Source organism: Rhincodon typus, chromosome 24, assembly GCF_021869965.1.
Source record: "Rhincodon typus isolate 14 chromosome 24, sRhiTyp1.1, whole genome shotgun sequence".
Classification (NCBI taxonomy): domain Eukaryota; kingdom Metazoa; phylum Chordata; class Chondrichthyes; order Orectolobiformes; family Rhincodontidae; genus Rhincodon; species Rhincodon typus.
In genome coordinates this window covers 25,269,971-25,290,534 of record NC_063355.1, presented here as the reverse complement: position 1 = coordinate 25,290,534, position 20,564 = coordinate 25,269,971, and the positions used below count along the sequence as shown (strand labels likewise).

At 39.4% G+C, this 20,564-nt stretch overlaps 1 protein-coding gene across 1 annotated transcript; it reads right to left on the bottom strand.

Moving 5' to 3' along the window:
* Nucleotides 1–2,681: 2,681 nt before the first annotated feature.
* LOC125485993 (ataxin-2-like) lies at nt 2,682–17,668 on the bottom strand. Its single transcript, XM_048611724.1, has 5 exons — nt 17,583–17,668; nt 15,288–15,324; nt 9,094–9,153; nt 4,348–4,419; nt 2,682–2,882 (listed from the first exon to the last, which is right to left on the bottom strand). Exons 1-5 carry the CDS (start codon nt 17,666–17,668, stop codon nt 2,682–2,684), a joined length of 456 nt encoding a protein of 151 aa, XP_048467681.1.
* Between the last annotated feature and the right edge of the window lie 2,896 nt (nt 17,669–20,564).

Genomic DNA, 20,564 nt, shown 5'->3' with positions numbered 1-20,564 from the left:
ATGGTGTCACTGTTGCGACTGCACGCCAGTAGTGAAAAGCGTTACTTCAGCGACATTGGAGGTGCACTAGCCCATGCAAGTAGACAGCACACCACCATGCTTCTGAATTGTAGATGGTTGGGAGGTTTTGTTAAGATAGGATGAGAGTTACTTGCCCCAGAGTTTACAATCTCTGACATGCTCTTACGCACATAGTATTCTTCTGGCTGGTTCAATTATGTCTCTGGCAAATGGTAAACCCACGGATGATGATGGTTTGGATCCGAAATGCACTTCCTGAGAGTATAGCGGAGACAGATTCAATAAAGGCTTTCAAAAGACGAAGAAGAAAAAAAACTAGCAGGACCACAGAGGAAAAAAAAGTGAGAAATGGAACTAGCTAAACTGATCTCACAAAGAACTGGCATGGAAATTATGGAATGGTCACATCCTTCATTACAGTAGCCATTCCACAATTCTACATGAAGTTGGAAAACTGGAATTAAACACAGACTGTTACAATTAGATAGCTTACTAATTACACACAACCTCTATTCCTGAAGAAAGTTGCTTTATTCAATTCCCTCATCAAATAGCAATAAATTGGAGAATTGCCCTGGATTGCCCTAACCAATCTTCTGATGGCTAATCAAAGACAGAAGTGAGAAAATGGTCCACCCAAAACACAAGGTAACATATCTACAGGGACGAACAAAGGTCAACTCCTGCCAACTTCCATGCTCAAGCAGCAAGGTAACAATGCTCAGGAAAGCGTAGCTTTCTCAGGTGCATGGTTATTTTTACATCTGTAAATTAATTTACAATCAGACATTGAGAACTTGAGAACAGAAAAAAATCTTACCACGGAAAGAATTTTCTCTGCATGAGCACTGGTAGCATTTTTAACGAATGAACAATGCATCGAGACTGAATAGCATTTCAAAGGGCTATGAAATTCAGACCAAGTTTCAAGCTGCTTAGCTACATAGTAACATGAAAGGATGAATATAAAATTCAAAGACAAGGATATTGTTTTGAGGCTTCATGCATATTGATCAGGCTTCCAGTCACTATTTAAATCTTAATCTACTAGATGTTAAAATAGAGTAAATGCATTTGGTTTCATGGTGGAAAAGGGAGTGAGGAGGAAAGGTGGGTGGGAATCACAAGATCACTTCTTAGCTACACAGTCAGAGTCATACAGCACAGAAACAGGCCCTTTGGTCCAACTCGCCCATGCTGACCAGGTTTCCTAAACTGAACTAGAAGTCGAAGAAAAGGTTGCATTCAGTTCCAGATGGTATGTCGCCAGCTGGGAGTCCAGAAAGTGGATAATAACCTTGAGGGACACTTGTACCTATCTCAATCATTGCAAACAATGTGGTTTGCAGTATTCTTCTTGGAGGATTAAAGCAGCTTTTCTCAACAGTTAGGGTAAAGCAGAAGCTTCCCACTCCAGAAAGTAAGTACTAAGTAGTTTTTGAAAAACAGAAATTGAGTCTTAGCAGAGATAGGAATACTGGCTTGGACACAAGGAGAATTTGCTGCCCTTTTTGTCAATTGTGCCACACATTCACCTCAAAGGACAGTTGGGCATTTGTTTTAACATATCATCCAAAAGGTGTAACTGCTGATGGTACAGCCATATTAGGGTGTGAAAGTATGAGAAAGTATGACTGGGGAATGGAGTTTGCTTTGGGGACTAAAAACAATGGCTTCAATAATTAATTCTAAGAACTTTCTGATCTAATACTAGACTTTGACAAGCAGTCTGGTAACCTATTAGATGTTTGGTGAACAATTGGTTAATTTAGCCACAATGGAGGAATCTAGACAGATGTTGAAGTAGTACTGGGTGTCATCAGCATGCATGTGAAAACTAATGCTACGTTTACCACTTAGCCAAACTGATAAATATTGGAAAGGGTAATGGTGCACAGTTAGAGGAAAGGGCAATGAGGACAAACATTGCACCTATATATAACGCTCAATTATTCTAGGAGCACGGAAACACTTGAAAGAACCATACTAAGAATATTCATGTAAAAATGCTCAAAACCTTCAACATGATTCTACCACAGTCAATGAATCACCACCTCAATAATTAACACTCATCTCACCAAGTCAAGTCCAGCAGGCAAAGAATTTCTGTGGACAAAAGATAGAGTACCAGACACAATGTGGCAGTTTCATAAAGACACACAGTACATCAAGTTCTAACAGGTATGTCATTGAAGTTCAATACGGAATATCAAAGTGCAGTTGTAATAGTTTGAGATTTTGGTTACAACATATTTAAAAGAAATAAAAATCAAAACGTAAAGGCATTCAGTTCTGAAAGAATTGCAATGTTGCAGATAAGCTGAACTTAAATGGAATTTCTCCTTACACTTAATATTTAATGTTAAAAATGTAAATACTCATGATTGTATTTCACCACCCATCCCCAACTGTTTTGAGATACTAAAAAGTGGCCCTCTTTTGATTTGTGATGGTGAATGCTCCATGTTGAGTGTCTATGTAAAGTTCTTTTATCTGTATTCAAGAACAGAAAATGTTTAGACTGTCACTTATCTGAAAATGTTATATTTTACCCACAGTTCATGTGGAAAGTAGGGTTTGAATTCCCTCAATTAACATTTCAATTCTGAATCTTCCCAGCAACTTAACACACTAAAAAAATGTTAATGCAAAATGCAAGTTCAATTTGTAAATATTTGCAAAAAAGTTAGAAAGTCAATACCTCTTCTTGCATAACTTAAGTCTACATCTTTAAAATGCAGCATTACGACATCTGCAGATTTAAAAATGATACTTTCAACAATATCTTCACGCTTTGGTCCCAGTTCTCGTGAACTGGATTCAGCATTCTTTCGGTGAGCAGCATCAAGCACCAGGTCACACTGGAAAAACAAATTTCAAAACATAGAAATCTCAACAAGCAAAAACCATGATAAACAACAGCAGTATTGTTCCTTTCCAAGGCACCATGTTTATGAATGAAATTAACAATACTTCAAAAATATAGCTATGCACAATGTAAATGGTAGCAATAAGAAATTTAATCAAGTGAAAACATCCAAAAACATCCTTAATAAAATTAATTCTCTAGTTGTATTTCTAAGAGCACTCATCCAGAATAACCCTGATATTCCCCAATGTAGAATTCAACTGCTTCTTAAATGATTCTAGGAATTTTGTCTTCATTACTATCTGCAAATTCATCCCCCATTGATCATTCTTTGAGTGAAGAAATTCATGACAACTGCCCTTATGTTTCTTCCCTAGCTTTTACAGCATTGTTTAAAAAAAAAATTCATCCTTAGGGTGTGGGCATTACCAGCAAACCCAGCAATAAGTGATCTTGAATTTTGATGACGAGCCATCTTTATAAGAATTCAATAGCTTCCTAAGCCATGTCCAAGGACAGTTAAAAGTCACCCACACTATTCAGATCTTAGAGTCGGATACAGGACAGATCCTTTGTAATGGATTGATTGCAGACTAATATTCGCTCTGGATTTCCATAAATTAACTGCTCCTTGTCACAATGGCGACAATTTATACACAGCACTTATTCCCCTTCTAGGGATCCTTTCCAGTAGTGAATTTAGGAACAGGGTTGGCATTCTTGTTGTTATTCAAAATTCTGGAAAATTGGACACTGTTAGAGCAGCAGGCGGTTCTACCCTGTCGTGAGAAAGCCATGTTGCTGAGAAATTGAGTCTCCTACATAATTAAATTTAAACTGAAAAGTTAATCAAACTTTGCTGATTTCCATAAACTTTCCATGAAGTTCTACATTTCAAATCGGTTTTCAGATTATTTTTTCCCCCATATGAACTCATGCTATCTGTACAATAAATATTAATTTCACTGCCATTGGATGTGAAATAGGACAAAAAAGCACTGCAAAACAACATGTAGTTGGTAGATTCCAAAGAACAGATAGAGATTTTAACTGCCTGTAATTGAGAATGCATAGATTCATTGAGAATCAAATGATAAACAGCATTCACTCAACAGTTAAAAGTTCAAAAACAGAGCAAACATTTTAGCAAGATGGAACTATTAGTTTTGTTACAATTAATAGTTTCAAGTACAAACGAGTTAAATGATTTAGCAATTAGCAGTGAGTTATTAGAAATATACAAATGTGCTAGAGATAAACAATATTGTTTTAGTAGTTGATAACTGACCTCTGCACATCTATAATAAAAGTAGACTGCTGGTCAAGGCATGAACTTGGTGTAGACAACTGGTCAAAGTGCCATCTTAATCTCTCATCATGCAAATGGGTTACATTAAGCTATATTATGATATAGTGTAATTTAAGAATCTGAAAGATACACAAAACATCTTGCTTACCTTGGGACTGTAGGTCTTAAAAACACCTTCATATATCCCACCATTTTTCACCTTTAGTTCACATTTTGCACCCTGTAAGGTTGGACATAACAGAATGAAGTAAGTCAGATTAAGTTGCACCATTGCAATCAAATTCTGCAGTTGACATCAATTTTCAAAATTGTTGTTGGAATATTTCTGAAAGCCATTAAAGTAATTTCAATTTCAGAGCAATAACCTTCAAGCAAGCGTTTTCTCAAAAAAGTCATTTGATTCAAACATACTTCATAATCTACTACAGCTAAGAGAAAAAGGAACAAAACAAAATTAATTACAAAATAATTCAGCAGCTGAGATAATGATATACAAAACCCAGAAGGAAAATCACGTCAAATTGCAAGGTCAGCAGACTGAGAAGGAATCTGTCTGAGCTGCACAGTTTATGGGTAAATTTTAAATTGTACTTAAATTTAGTAAAGATGAACAGTTAGTACTTTTTGTGCTTTATGTACTTGCTATTTGAGGATTTGATTGGTATGAAAATAGGTGGTTAGATGCAATTTTTCCTGGTGTTCTGAAAATGAAACCTGGGTCAGAATTTTTGTGCTAACCACTGCTCGAGTTTGTGAAATTCAGCATTAACTTGAGTTGCTGACTTGAAACTACTTTCATTTTGTGCATTTAAGTCCTCTGTAACCATTTATTATGGCAAGACAATTGAGATTACAACTTGCATGATGGTACATCTGTACTCGACCTGGGCACACGTCCTCCAGCAGATTTGATCAAGTTAGATATTAAAATCTCAAATAACAATCCCACATTACTCCTGTTATTGCACATTAGGCTAGTAAAACAGGAACATATCAGGCAGATGAATACACGGTCCACAGAACAATACTTAAAAGGGAAAGGGTTTTAATTTCTGGAGCACTGGCATCAAGTCCCAGTTAGCTATAAGTCTCAGCAAATGGGACGAGCTTCACTTAAAGCGAACCAAATTCCAAGTTCCTTATAGGAAAGTAAACAGAGCAGTAGGGATGATTCAAATTTGTAAGTTCTGTTCTGAGCTAGCCAAAAGTCGGACGACCATAAAATTACTGTGGGGCAAGTCTTGACAAACTTCTGACGTTCCGTCAGTAGTGGCAGGGCCACCAAGGCATTCTTAAACTCCAGCCATATAATCCAATACATCTAACTAACAAGGCAGGCAGAGGATTGAATTAAGTTCTCAATTTCTCACTGGCACACTGGTGTTTCCTCCCGATTCCCTGGCAATGGAAATTGGGTTCCAAGGGGTGCATACACCAAAGTAGTGACATTGGCACCAAATTGCAATTAACCAACATTAGATACTGGCAGAAATGCGATTCAAGCAATCTTGGGCCAAATTTTCACCCTGAAATGCAAAGAGAATTTGGGGTATAGGTGATTTTATTGATCCAATAACCTGAAAAGCATCTGAGAATTTATGGTGTAAATAGATTCTCAGACCCACCTGTATAATGTGCTCTCAAAATGACCACATCCTGATTTCTTGATTATGCCCAGGAGATGCTGCAGTGCTATTAACACAGGTTGTTTCTTGGTTTTCTTTGACCGTAATTGGGTCTTGTAATATGGTCACACTACCTCACGCTTGCCCGATGCCCACATGTCCTTTTAAAAATATATTTTAAAATGTAGGTGAGCAAGACAAAAAGTCTTCAAGCATATGGTGAGGAGCTATGAACAGTACACATGAAAAATAGCGACAGATTAATTCACAGGATGTTATGGGCAGAAATTTCTTATCCTTTCTGCTTCAAGGATAGGGATTAATGAGAAAGATGGTTTAAGGAAAAGGAAAAGGAAACGGGCAATGAAGAGCATTAAATGTTTATTTTATAATGCTTTGTGAATTTTCAAATAAAGTTGGTTAATTACAATGATGCCGCAGTCTGAAAATCTTTGCATCAAGTAGGGCTAGATGAGGGAGTGAATATTCATTACTAGATATGTTATTAGAGGGCCTAAAACCCAGAGTTTTATTAGGGTCAGAGGGTACCTGAACAGAAGGTATGACACTACAACACCTCCCCCATCCCCCAAAAAAAGTCACACCCACGAATCCAGCCTTCTTGGCTGTGACAAAATCCCAGTAGCAGGAGATATCATTAATTAGCCACTTAGGGGCCTCAAACTGACCAGCAGGTGAATGGGCCACCCAGTGTGTCAACATCTGAGAGCAAATTTCCAACAGTACCAAGTACACAGCAAGGCATGATGCCAATGCCATCATGTCCAATTTTACATTCACTCGTCCTGCTGCCTGTATTAGGAAATACAAATACTAAGAAAAACTAACAACTACTTTTTGTTTGAACAATGGAGAATACTCAATCAGGTAAACAGGATAGCAACAATTCTGACTAAGTGACAAGTCTAAAAACCACAGAAATTGATACCACATTAAATGCAAGACATTCAGAACAAAGAGCAAAGAAAAGTCACAAGTGGTATGGGAATAAATGCACAGCATGAGTTAGGTGATTTAAGCAGAGCCCATCTCAACATGCAAAAACAGCATCCACTCAGATTACTGCTCACAAGAACAATCAACAATGTCAGGGACAAACAGCCTCTTTATAAGTTGTAAATTCAATGTGATTTTATCAATTACATAAAAGGAGATGAATACCCAGCAAGAATACTCAGTTTATGGATGACCCACAATTAGAAATAAATATTCAAATGATACTACTTGGGGGCAAGAAATGCCAAACTGCCAGTTAATTCTTTTGTATCGGTTTTGGGATGTGTACTGGTAAGGTAAGCATTTTTAGCCCATCCCTCATTTGTACCACAGAAAAAGGTAGCGGTGAGCTACATTCTTGAATCACTGCAACACATGTATTGCAGGGGGAAATGGTGGGGGGTGCTGTCAGATAGGGGAATTGGGGGAGGGTTAAATGACCTTCAGAGAATCGGTGTAGGTTCCACACTGTAGGGATTCTATGTGGATTTTATAAACTGAAATACTGTGTACCAGTTTAACATTTCCTCCAAATGAAAGCACTTTCAAAAACCGTGGCATTCCGCTGAAGCGGCATTGAAGAGACAGTATTGTACATCTTTGAATGAGGTGGAACTTGAACCCAGACTTCACGTTCCAGAGGTAGGCACTGCACAAGAGCCCTGTACTAAAGTGTAGGATTGATTGTAGTACATGAATCTATAATTTCGATTGAGAGGAAAGTGCTATCACCGTGTTAAGCTAATAGGGTACTAAGTAAAAAGTGCCACTACATGGTTCATGAATATTAAGCTGGCTGAGACTCAAACAGGGATCTAGAAACTTATTGAATCAGAGATAGTAGGAACTGCAGATGCTGGTGAATCCGAGACAACAAGGTGCAGGGCTGGATGAACACAGCAGGCCAAGCAGCATCATAGGAGCAGAGAGGCTGGCGTTTCGGGCCTAGACCCTTCTTCAGAAAAGGGGGAGGGGAAGGGGGTTCTGAAATAAATAGGGAGAGAGTGGGAGGCGGATAGAAGATGGATAGAGGAGAGGATAGGTGGAGAGGAAACAAACAGGTCGAAGAGGCGGGGATGGGACCAGTAAAGGTGAGTGTAGGTGGGGAGTTAGGGAGGGGATAGGTCAGTCCAGGGAGGATGGACAGGTCAAGGGGGTGGGATGAGGTTAGTAAGTAGGAGATGGGGGTGTAGTTGGGGGTAGGGGGGGGGGATAGGTGGAAGGAAGAACAGGTTAGGGAGGTGGGGACGAGCTGGACTGGTTTTGGGATGCGGTAGGGGGAGGGGAGATTTTGAAACTTGTGAAATCCACATTGATACCATTGGGCTGCAGGGTTCCCAAGCGGAATATGAGTTGCTGTTCCTGCAACTTTCGGGCGGCATCGTTGTGGCACTGCAGGAGGCCCAGGATGGACATGTCGTCTGAGGAATGGGAGGGGGAGTTGAAATGGTTTGCGACTGGGAGGTACTGTTGTTTATTGCGAACCGAGCGTAGGTGTTCCGCAAAGCGGTCCCCGAGCCTCCGCTTGGTTTCCCCGATGTAGAGGAAGCCACACCGGGTACAGCGGATGCAGTATACCACATTGGCAGATGTGCAGGTGAACATCTGCTTGATGTGGAAAGTCTTCTTGGGGCCTGGGATGGGGGTGAGGGAGGAGGTATGGGGGCAGGTGTAGCACTTCCTGCGGTTGCAGGGAAAAGTGCCGGGTGTGGTGGAGCTGGAGGGGAGTGTGGAGCGGACAAGGGAGTCACGGAGAGAGTGGTCCCTCCGGAAAGCAGATAAGGGTGGGGAGGGAAAGATGTCTTTGGTGGTGGGGTCGGATTGCAGATGGCGGAAGTGTCGGAGGATGATGCGTTGGATCCGGAGGTTGGTGGGGTGGTATCCATCTTCTATCCGCCTCCCACTCTCTCCCTATTTATTTCAGAACCCCCTTCCCCTCCCCCTTTTCTGAAGAAGGGTCTAGGCCCAAAACGCCAGCCTCTCTGCTCCTATGATGCTGCTTGGCCTGCTGTGTTCATCCAGCCCTGCACCTTGTTATCTAGAAACTTATTGTCACCAAGTTATTGACACATGGAACATTTTATAACAGACAAGCTACATTACCATTAAAAATAGTATTTGAAAAACACACAAGTTTACAGAAAGGAGGCAGAACACTAATATTAATGTGGAAAGGTGCACTTACGCATTTTTTCAAGCAAACAATGATGTTAAGAATCAAGATAAAAACTTGCGCATAAATGTGTACTTACTACGACTGATGTAAGAATGTGGACCATACGCATGTTTGCATATATTCCATCATATGGAATCTGTGGAGAGATAAAATTTAAGATATATTAATTAGCGTGTTAAATTAACTAAGAAAAGTAAATTCTATGTTTTGATTGCACATACAAGTTGTTTAAAAACCGTATTCAGGACTCAGTAAACAAATATCTTCAAAACAATTCATTGTCTACCACTGCCGTTTAACATAACAAATATTAGATCAAATAGACTAATGATATTCAACTTGTACTACTTCAAAAAAAGTGCCTATCATGCAATCTTTTCAAAATAGGATATCCAAATTTTAGTAAATTTTGCCAAACCCATTCAATTTTCCTTCAAGTATTGCAATGTTTACCACATAACAAAAATACTTTTCTCCATTCTGGTTAAAGGTACACAACTTTACAACTGTGTCCATTTGTATAAACTACATAAAACATCCTAAGATAGATTAATTTACTAACAGTTTTGGCACCAAGTAGTTCAAGTGTAACCATCATTGCAATGCTTAAGTTCTCATCCCAGAGAAAACCGTATAGGTGCATTTGATTTTTTTAAACGATCTCGAGAATGGATTGCGACAAACGTAGATTTAATTGGGTAGTGTTGTAGAACAGAGGGACCTCGGGGTACAGGTACATAATTGGATCACTTATAGACAGGGTGATTAAAAAAAGCATTTGGTACGCTTGCCTTTATTGCTTAGTCCTTTGAGTATAGGAATTGGGAAATCATGTTGAGGTTGTTCAGGACATTGGTGAGGCCTCCTCTGGAATACAGTGTCCAATTCTGGTCGCCAATTTATAGGAAGGATATTACCAAGCTGGAGAAGATTCAGAAGAGATTTACCAGGATGTTGCTGGGTATGGAAGATTTGAGTTATAAAGAAAGGCTGGGACTTTTTCCCACTGGAGCGTAGGAGGTTGAGAGGTGACCTAATAGAAGTTTATAAAATAATGAGGTATAGATACAGTTAATGGTAGTTGTCTTTTCCCTCGGTTGAGGGATTTCAAGACTTGGGGACACGTTTTTAAGGTGAGAGGAGAGATTTAAAAAAGACACGAGGCAAACTTCTTTTACACAGAGGGTGGCTCGCGTGTGGAATGAACTTCCTAAGGAAGTGGCAGATGTGGGTACAGCTACAACATTTAAAAGACATTTGGATAACTACATGAAGAGAAAGGTTTATGAGGGATATGGGCCAGGAACAGGCAGTTGGGACTAGTTTAGTTTGGGATTATGTTCGGCAAGGACCGGTGGGACCAAAGGGTCTGCTTCCGTGCTGTATGACTATGAAGATGTTCCAATTTGACACATCAATTAGCCACAGTTAGTGGACAGTTGACCCAAAGTCAATATACAAGCTTGTTACACTCTCCAGATATAACAAAGCATTTCTTTGGTCCTGTTAAAAGTGCTAAGGTAAGAGGAGTTCTAATTTTAAAAAAAATGCACAAGATAATGCACAAGGAAATGCACGAATGAAGAACAGAAAGGGAGTGCTTCATATCAATGAGCAACAGAATTACAATATTAAACCATCGTCAAATACAAATACTTCTTCGTAATGACTCAATCAGCCACATATATCCTCAGTGAAGGCATCAGATAGATACATTAGGTGAGTTTTTTTTTGTATGACAGTCAAGCTCTCTCACCATAAAAATAGTAATGACTGTTGCAACAGCCTCTAAATTTTTCTAAAAATAATTCAATTGTGCTTCAACAATAGTGTAACGACCAACTCAACAATCTACATCAGTACTGGAGTTCACAGTCAAGGAATGCATCAGATTTAAAGATGGCCTGTATCAAGCTAGTTAATATGTAATAAGTCATGAGATACATTGTTGTTAGGACAGGCAGAAGGGAAAATAAGTAACTACTGCACCTAATCACGAACCAAAAACATTCATCAGAGAGGATAATATGAAAATCGGTCGTGTGGAAAATAGTTGGGAGGATAGATGTACACAGTAGGAGGATAGCTGTATACTGTAGGAGGATATCAATAATGTATGTCAAGTGGGCAGAATGGTGGTAAACGGAATTCAAATAAAAAAGTTTGAACCATGAACGGAAGGACCCTGAAAAGCACTGAAGATCAGAAAGACCTTGGAGTGCACGTCCACAGATTCCTGAAGGTAGTGGGACAGATTGATACGGTTAAAAGGGATATGGGTTTTGTGTCTTTATTAACTGACACAGAATACAAGAGCAAGGAGGCACTGTATAAAATGCTGGTTAGGTCATAACTGGGAGTATATGCAGTTCTGGTCACCGCATTATAGAAAGGATGTGACTCAATGAGAGGCTGCAGAGCAGATTGACTAGAATGCTGCCTGGGCTGGAGGGACTGAACTAAGGAAAGATTGGATAGGCCGAGATTGTTTTCTTTGGAGGAGCGAAGGTTGAGAGAGGCCCTGATACAGCTAACAAAATTATACAGGAGCATAGGTAGAATGGATAGAAGGCACTTTTTTCCATTGGTTCAGAGTCATTAACAATGAGCATAGGTTTAAGTTAAGAGGTAGAAGACTAAGTGGACAGTTGAGGATAATATTTTTCTCTCAAAGGGTGGTGGAAGTCTGGAACTTCATGCTGAATAGGTGGTCGAGTCAAAAACACAACATTTAAGCAGTATTTAGGTTTTCCACTTACATTTCCATAGCCTACAGTGCTTTGGGCCAAAAGCATCTTAAATTATTCACATTTTTCTCTCTCTTCTTCCAACGACACTGCCAGTTCATCAGTTTTTGCAGCCCAATTTAGTGCAATCCTAAAGATTTCTCTTTCATAGGCTTTCAATTTTCTCTTCTACTTGAAACTGAATATAATAAATTGCCCTAGCTAAATAAATTCCACATGTTCATTTACCAAGAAGATTCTGGACTTAACACAAAACTTACCAGTAAATTGCCAAACAATGTACATCATCAGCATTAACAATGCAAAAATGTAACACAGAAATATACGTATCCCGTCAGTGCCCATTTCAAATAAGTAACAGCAGTACATGCCTTCTGATTAAACCTAGGTATTCTTTTGCTCCTGGTTCTCTAACCAGAGTATTAATCCCACAGAGCAATGCCAAAGTTCATCCAATGCATGCAAAGAATCATGGGTTCAATGCAGATCAAACAGGTTTAATCCCAGTTCTCAAAAGTTTACTGAATGTTGAATAAATTCGTGATTTATTTCATCCCTTACATTTACTTACACATCCTTTAATTACATAGCTCTGGAATACTATGAAACATGACTTAATTTTTTCAAAGATTGGGCCACATACCCTATTGTATTTTAGGAGAGATTTAAGTGCTACGACTCAAATGGAACCAGCTGAACTTCTTTAATGTGTCTTGGCAACTTTCTCCAAGTTAACATCATTTCCAGTTAAATTTAAACTGGAATCAATACAAAGTCCACATAAGACTAGCAAAATTTAAAATGCAGGATCTCTACCTCTAAACCACTTTCCCAGTGGAACACTAGCTCAAAAATAAAGCTTCACATCCTGATTTTGTGGTACCTTAACATAAATCTGAAGTTCGAATCAGAGGTAGATAATTGGGTGCCAAAAAGATCTAGCATCAGACAATTTTCACTTCCAAACATGAAACTGGTGTACATTTAAAACCCCAACTACTGAGTCTGCTTTGATCTGTTTCATGGATTTTTGTCTACATTTCCACAGACAGCTTGTTGATGTAATTATGATTGTCAGATGATCTATTACTGTTCTAATTTTCCAAAGCATTTTTGAATAGTTTACAACCATAATCATGATCTGAAATTAGCTAATTATCACTCCCACTATTTTAACTAAACTATCAATTTTCACCAACAAATGAGTTTCTTAACAACCATATTAATGTTGGCAAAGCATTCAGCAAAGAGAATTGCTGAAAAGCATTCACCATCCAGTTCTGTATTAAATCTGCACGTGCATAGTTTCCTTTGACCATATATGCTACGTATCCTCAGGATATATACCTTCTCTGCTGTAATAGTAGCAACAGTGGCTTTTCCCTATGGCTGCCAACATGACAGTGAACAGCATTAATAGTATTCTGAAATACAGAATTGGGCTATTCAGTCCAACCGGTTTGTATCCATACTTATGCTCACACAAGCCTGCTCCTTTCTCAGGTAATTCCAAGTGTACCCTTCTATACATTTCCCCTCTGTGCTCTCAACATACTATCTCTGCTGTTGAGGAGGGGTAAGAACTGCAGATGCTGGAGTCAGAGACAACAGCGTGGGGCTGGAGGAACACAGCAGGCCGGGCAGCATCAGAAGAGCAGAAAATTGACATTTCAGACCCAAAACATCAACTATCCGGCTCCTCTGATGCTGCCTGCTCTGCTGTGTTCCTCCAGCTCCTCAACAGCATTTGTACTATTCATCACAATTTCCATTCTAACTACTAAGATTATTCTGACTATTTATCAGGGACTAGCTTATATTTGTGTTCTTTAGTTTTGCATGCAACATTACCATAAACACAGTAACTATATCTATTTGATCAAACACTTTCATAATCCTACACAATATCAAAGAGGTTCCTTTGATCTTTTTGTCTGGACTATTTGTGCAAACTGCTTAACGTAATGTTCAACTTCTATGCAACCTTCAGAAGTATCCCATTGAAATGCCTTTGTATGCAAAGGGACAGCAACCAGATTTTGTTCTGTTTCATCCAGCAGCATTCCACTTCATTTTATAGATTACTTTACTGCTTATACTTCCAACAAAAGTTACAATTTGTACTTTGCTGATATTTCCCTCTTTTCATGACTTTATTAATAAACACCTCATGGTTAAAGTTCATTAGTAGTTACCTTATTGTCATAGGCCTAAAACTGAATTATTTAATCATTCAGCATTACTTAGATATCGTAGTACATTAACCCGAGGGGCTGCTGAAGATACCAAAAAAAAACTACAGGTATAGGTTCCATTGTACTGAAAAAATGAAACTTTCAGATCAGGAGACTGGCGAGTACATAACCAAGTATATTAAATGCATGGACATTCAAATGGTATTGTTATGCCAGCATGATGGGAATTTTATACAGAAGATATATTTATTTTACAGCACTGTTTATGGCAAAGTAGACTTCTGCACAGTGAAAAAGTTTTATAATGCATAAACAGACTTAAATTGTTGTTTTCATTATTACAAATGGACAGCACCATTCTCATGCAAATATTGCTGCTTGAGAAAAGGCAGTACTGGACTGAACCCATCCGCACAGGGCAACAACAAAGTTGTTTTCAAGCCTGCAAAGATTTTATCAACTATTGTTACAGACTTCACACAACGTTGGAGAGGGCTGGGGAGGAACTACAAACTTGGTTTGAAAAATCATGATTGCTCCTGAATGCTCACCCAACAACTTTGACTGAAAGGGCATGGCAGGATTTCAGAATTAGCTTGCTAGCAATACACGCTCACATTGCTTTATACATAATTTATATCTTTATGCGCTGTCACATTTGGCTAAATTCAAAACTGAACAGAAGACAAAATAAATAAGGGGCCAAATGCAACTACTACAAATCCAATGACTTAGGATTTGGAGTTTGCTTTGATGGAGAAAACTAATGTAAAGCTTTCAATGTTTGTACATTTCTTGGCTCCTTTCTAAAACTGGAATGGCAACAATACTCACACAGGAACAACACCCTCTGCTGGATGTCAGAAGACAGATTTTTGACGCACATGGCAACCAATACAAGTTTACTAACTACAAGATCATAACAATAAAAACAAAGAGCTGGAGACACCCAGGTCTGGCAGCATCTTTGGAGAGAGAAACAGTCAACGATTTGAGTCCAATGACTCTTCCTCATAATAACAAAACACAAGACGGAACAAAATCCTACTTCACTGAAGACCACAGCGAAGTCAAAGTCAAAGTCATACTTTGGATTCCAGTTAGTTACACATTTTCTACAAATACAAAACAAAACTGAATGGAATTAATTCAGCATGACAAGCATATTTTTAAGCAAGTTACCAGCATGCCAATACAAGTGCTCATAACACAGATTCAGAAAAATGTTCAATATTAAATACTTAATCAACTTTTAGTCATGTACTTAGCAGGTCACAAACATGTATGAAACTATAATAAAATATTTACATGCAAAACTTTGTACTTACAGTAGACTGTGAAGGTCCTTTTCCACTGCTGCGTCCTCTGGAACAACACCACATTCATGTTAGGATTTAAAGCATTAACAAGGCAGTATAATAATATTCTAAAATGTCTTCAAACCAGATCTGAACACAGTTCAAACATCATCACATTCACAAAATACTTAAGTAAGGAAAAGCTCTGCACACATTTACATTATAATAAATGCATCTGCATTCACAAAAGGTGTTTTATAAATGCACTCACGGACATGATGGTAAGAGCAGCCATTCTCACCAGTTTAATTCAAGCCAACATGATTGATTATATTTCTCATACTAATTAACTTGAATAGATTTGAATGCAGTAACCCTGTGACATTCAAGATGAAACTCAAATCGAACAATCTTGGACTGACCACCTTATAAATACTTGCATTAAGTTACGTGATTTTATTATTCACTTGCAGAACTAGGGCATTTCTTATATCTTCCATTTGCAGATGCTCAGAGGATGTTGGTATTGAGCCGCCTTCTTCAACTACAGCCTACGCAGTGAAATATTCTCACAATGATGTTGGATAGGAGTTCAGGATTTTGGCCTAACAGCAACAAAATTACAGCAGCATTTGTCCAGGGCTGGACAGTGTGTGATGAGGGGGAGGTGACAACACTTGGAAATTATCATATTCCCATTTGTTTGTTACCCAAGTCTTCCTAAGTAAAAGTTGTAGGTTTGGGGTATGCTGCCAGAGAAACCTTGGGGGCCTGTAACAAGATGTACGGCACATAGCATATTTTGCAGCCAGGAGTTCAACGGAGTTGGGTGCTAGTGGGTATTGGATCATTATTTTGTCTTTGATAGCACTGATCTTTGAAGTATTGTCACAGCTGCATCCATCCAAAGTGAATTGGCTTGTGCCATGTAGGACATCAAGGAGCTAAGTGGTGAGTCATTTGCTGTAGAATACCCAGTTTTTGATCTAATGTAGAAGCAGAATACTGTGGATGATGGATATCTGAAATAAAACAAAACAAAAAAATGCTGGAAGTACTCAGGTCAGGCACTGTGGGGAAAGAAAGAGTTAATGTTTCAAGTTGATGTTCTTTTCCCAGAACTGGAAATGTTAAAGAAATAATAGGTTTTGAACAAGGGGTGGGTGTGACTAAGACAAAAAGGAAGTAATATAATAGAACGGAAGACAGAACTGATTGAATGATAGTTAGTTTTCCAGGGACAGAGGGAGTAATTATGGGGCAAGAAAAGAAACTAAGATCTACCTAGTGCAAATTTGCTTCGAGCTAGAAGTGAAATAGAAAAAATACATGCAAATTAAAAATACAGAGTTTAAGGCCTGTGATTGTTGAACTGAGTGTTAGGTCTAGAAGGCTATAAATGCCTAAAAGTGGCCACTCCTCAGCATAAATTGTGCTTCACTGGAAAGTGCAAGGACAAAGATGTCAGTATGACAGCAAGGAGGACAATTAAAATGACAGGCCATCAGAAACTCTAGCTCATCTTGCAGACAAAGCAGAGATAATCTGTAACTGCATCTAATCTCTCCAGTGTAGAGGAGACCGTGTTGTAAGCAGTCAATACAATCAGCTAAACTGGAAGCACACAAATCGATGCTTCGCCTGGACAATCTGTTTGGGGCACATGTTGAGAAGAAAGGAGGTAAAATGGATGGCGTCACATTGCCTGCATTTTCTTTGCATGTTTTGGTTTTCCCCTCAATTTCACTTTCACTATGGTCGTAGAGGACGAACTCTTCTGTCATTCAACCACTACTATCTCCCACTGCCTAACACCAGCCATGTCCCACCCACCCCTTGCTTGAAAATTTATCATACCTCCAACTTTTCTCAGTTCTGATGAAAGGTCACTGGCCCAAAATCTAAACCTGCATCTAATCTAATGGTCTCAGCAATTATATGATTGTTTTTTTATTACTGGTGACCCCCAGAATGTTGATGATGGGAGATTTGACAAAAGTAATACAACCTAATGACACAAGGAGATGGTTTTAATAATCATCTCCAATGAGAATGAGTATTTGGCATTGTGACACAAATGTCACTAGTCACGCAGCTCATGCACAGCTGTTGTTCTTGCTGCAATTGGGCTTAGGCTGCTTAATTTTCTGGAGGTAACGTGAACTGGACTGAGGACAGTACAATCATCAGCAAGCATCACACACCTACCCTGGAAAAGTCATTAATGCAGCTGTTTAAAATAGACAGGCCCCAAGACAAAGAACATTTGAAGTTACATCTTACTGCCAAGATAGTTAGCCACTCCAACAATCACAACAATCTTACCTTATGCCAAGTATAACTCCAGTCACTGCAGAGTTTTCCCTATGATCCTCATTTACCTCAGTTTTACTGGAGCTCCTGAATGCCATAGTCAGCCAGGAGCTCACGTCTTCTAATGTCAAAGGCAGTCAATCTCACTTCTAGACCTTTTGTCCATGTCCATGCTTGGACTAAGGTTGTAATGAGGTCACATGCAAAGTAATCACTGCAGAGGACAGGCTGATATTTTCTACAAACGTAACACTGAAATGTGCAAAATGTTGCATTAAGTCAATGCAGTAGAAAATTATTGCACATTACTTTTTTTTTTCAGTTTCATGGATGCTCCAGAATATATTGAAAACTGCGACGGATTGATTTTTGATCTTAAGGAATCAAAAGAAATGGACAGCAAGCAGGAAAGTAGAGTGGTGGCAGAAGATCAGCATGATTGTATTGAATAGTAGAGGAGAGTGAAGGCGCCGCATGTTCTACTTCTGCTCCTAGTTATGTTTTGACAACCTGGTTCTTCTAGCACAATTTACAATGTGTGCCATGGTTCAATCCCCATAGCATTACAAATTCAATATCAGTTGTGTTGTACAGAGGTACCAAGCATAGGTCAGATCCCTCTCCAAAGGAAGGCACGTGGAACATCAATATGCTATTCATATGCATGTTTAATCCAACAGCTGTTACTTTTTAAAAAATATTTGTTTGTGAAAAGAGTGGATTGCTGGCAAGGCCGGCATTTATTGCCTATTCAAAATTGAGAAGCTGATGACAAGTTGCCTTCTTTTACTGGAGCAGTCCATATCGCAATGCTTCCCAGTTTATTCCCCTCACTGTGACCCCGTTTTGTGTTGCAAATTGAGACTTGAGTATTGGGGCTGGATGGTGGGAGGGACAAGAATAGAAGCAGAAGAGGATAGGGTGATGAAACCTGCAAGAAAGGCAGGACTGTTAGAGAGGGAGCACAACAGTTACAAACTCAAACATAGATCAATGCTGACTATTTATGGCTTGGGGTTCACAACTTCTCATGCAACTCCCTCCTACTTGGGGAAGCCCTGCCATATATGGTGTATACAGCACTGAAATGAAAGGAGTCCAGGAATCAAGCTGACCGTTCTGTCCTGAATGGTAGCAAGTTTAGTGTTACTGAACCTGCAATCGCCAAGTCAAGTGGAGTCTACTACATCATACTCCCAACTACTTACAGATGGTTTTGACTTTCAAGAGTTGAGTACCTATAGCAAAATGTCCAGCCATTGAACTGTTCTATAGACACATTATTTACATTGCTGGCCAACAGTCACGCCCCTCCCCGGACGCTAATATAGAGAGCACGCGTGCACCTACGTGTACATGTGTACGCGTATACGTGCATATGGGGGTGGGTTAAGCAATAGTCATACTGTTAAACATTAAGGGAAGAGGGTTATATGCTCTCTCACTGAAGATGGTCATTGTTTGGTACTTGTATAGAATAAGTGTTACTTGCCACTTAGTGGCCCAAGTATAAATACTGTCCAGGTCATGCAAGCATAGACTACTTCAGTACCACAAGAGTTGTGAATAGTATCGAACACTGACGATTATAGAAAACACCAGAGTTACAGAGATCAACAGCACAGAACAAGGCCCCTCATTTATCAAGTTTGCACTGGCCATAAGCACCAAATTATTCTAATTCCATTTACCAGCACTTGGCCATGGATAGAGTCAGAGTCATTCAGCACAGAAACAGACCCTTTGCTGCAACTCACCCATGTCAAACAAATTTCCCAAATTAACCTAGTCCTACTTGCCTGCATTTGCCCATACCTCTCTACACCTTTCCTTTTCATGTGTCTGTCCAAATGTCTTTTAATGTTGTAACTGTACTTGCACCTACCACTTCCTGTGGCAGTTTATTCCCTATCCTGTGTTGTAAAGGTTGCCCCTCAGCTCCCTATTAAATCTTTCTCCTCACCTTAAAATGATGCTCTCTCGTTTTGAGCTCACCAACCTGAGGGAAAATACCTTCGCTATTCACTTTATCTATACCCCTCATGATTTTAGAAACCTCTACAAGGTCACTCCTCAGCCTTCTCCACTCCAATGAAAAAAGTTCCAGCTTATCCAGTCTCTCCTTATAACTCAAACCTTCCAGGGTACCAGCAAAATCTTCGTAAATCTTTTCTGCACCCTCTCCAATTTCATCATTTTCTTCCTATAGCAAGCACAATACTCCAGAAGTGGCGTCACCAACATCCTGTACAATCACAGCATGACGTCTCAAATCCTACACTCAACGTTCTGAGCAATGAAGGCAACCTTTTATGCCTTGGCATCACAAGTGCACATCTAAATAGCTTAAATGTTATGAGAGCTTCCATCTCTACCAAACCTTACAGGCAGAGAGTTTCAGATTCCCGTGGCCCTCTGGGTGAAAAGAAAAACCGTGGTCACATTCCCTAATTTTGAATCTATGCCCCCAGTCACTGGTCCCTCCACCAAGGGAAAAGGTGTTTCTTGCTTATCCTATCTACACTGTCCAAAATTTTATACATCTCAATCATGCCACCCCTCAATCTCCTCTGCTCCAAGAAACAATCCCAGTCCATCCAATCTGTAAAATAAGAATGGTTGTTAATGTTTCAGGTCCGGTGACCCTTCCTCAGAACTCACCGGACCTGAAACGTTAACTCTGATTTTCTCTTCATAGATGCTGCCAGACCTGCTGAGCTTTTCCAGCAACTTCTGTTTTTGTTCCAGATTTATAGCATCCGCAGTTCTTTCACTTTTTAAGAACGGTTGCCTTTGTCAAAGCAACATTTGATTGAGTGTGGCAAAGAGCTGAAGCAAGATTGAAGTCAGTGGGAATCGGCAGGAAATCTCTCCACTGGGTGAAATCATACGTAGCACAAATGAAAATAGTTGTAGATATCGGAGGCCAGCCGTCTCAACCTCAGGACTTTACAGCAGCTCCTTGGATTGATATTTTCTAACCAACCTGTTCGG

What these genes read in the sequence shown, in the direction of transcription:
- LOC125485993 (XM_048611724.1), bottom strand. Translation starts at nt 17,668, where the DNA reads ATGGCATTCAGGAGCTCCAGTAAAACTGAGGTAAATGAGGATCATAGG. An exon ending in AAGGACCTTCACAGTCTACT is followed by an intron (nt 9,154 to 15,287) that starts GTAAGTACAAAG and finishes ATCTCTCCACAG; the next exon opens with ATTCCATATGATGGAATATA. An exon ending in TTAAGACCTACAGTCCCAAG is followed by an intron (nt 2,883 to 4,347) that starts GTAAGCAAGATG and finishes TTGTTTTTCCAG; the next exon opens with TGTGACCTGGTGCTTGATGC.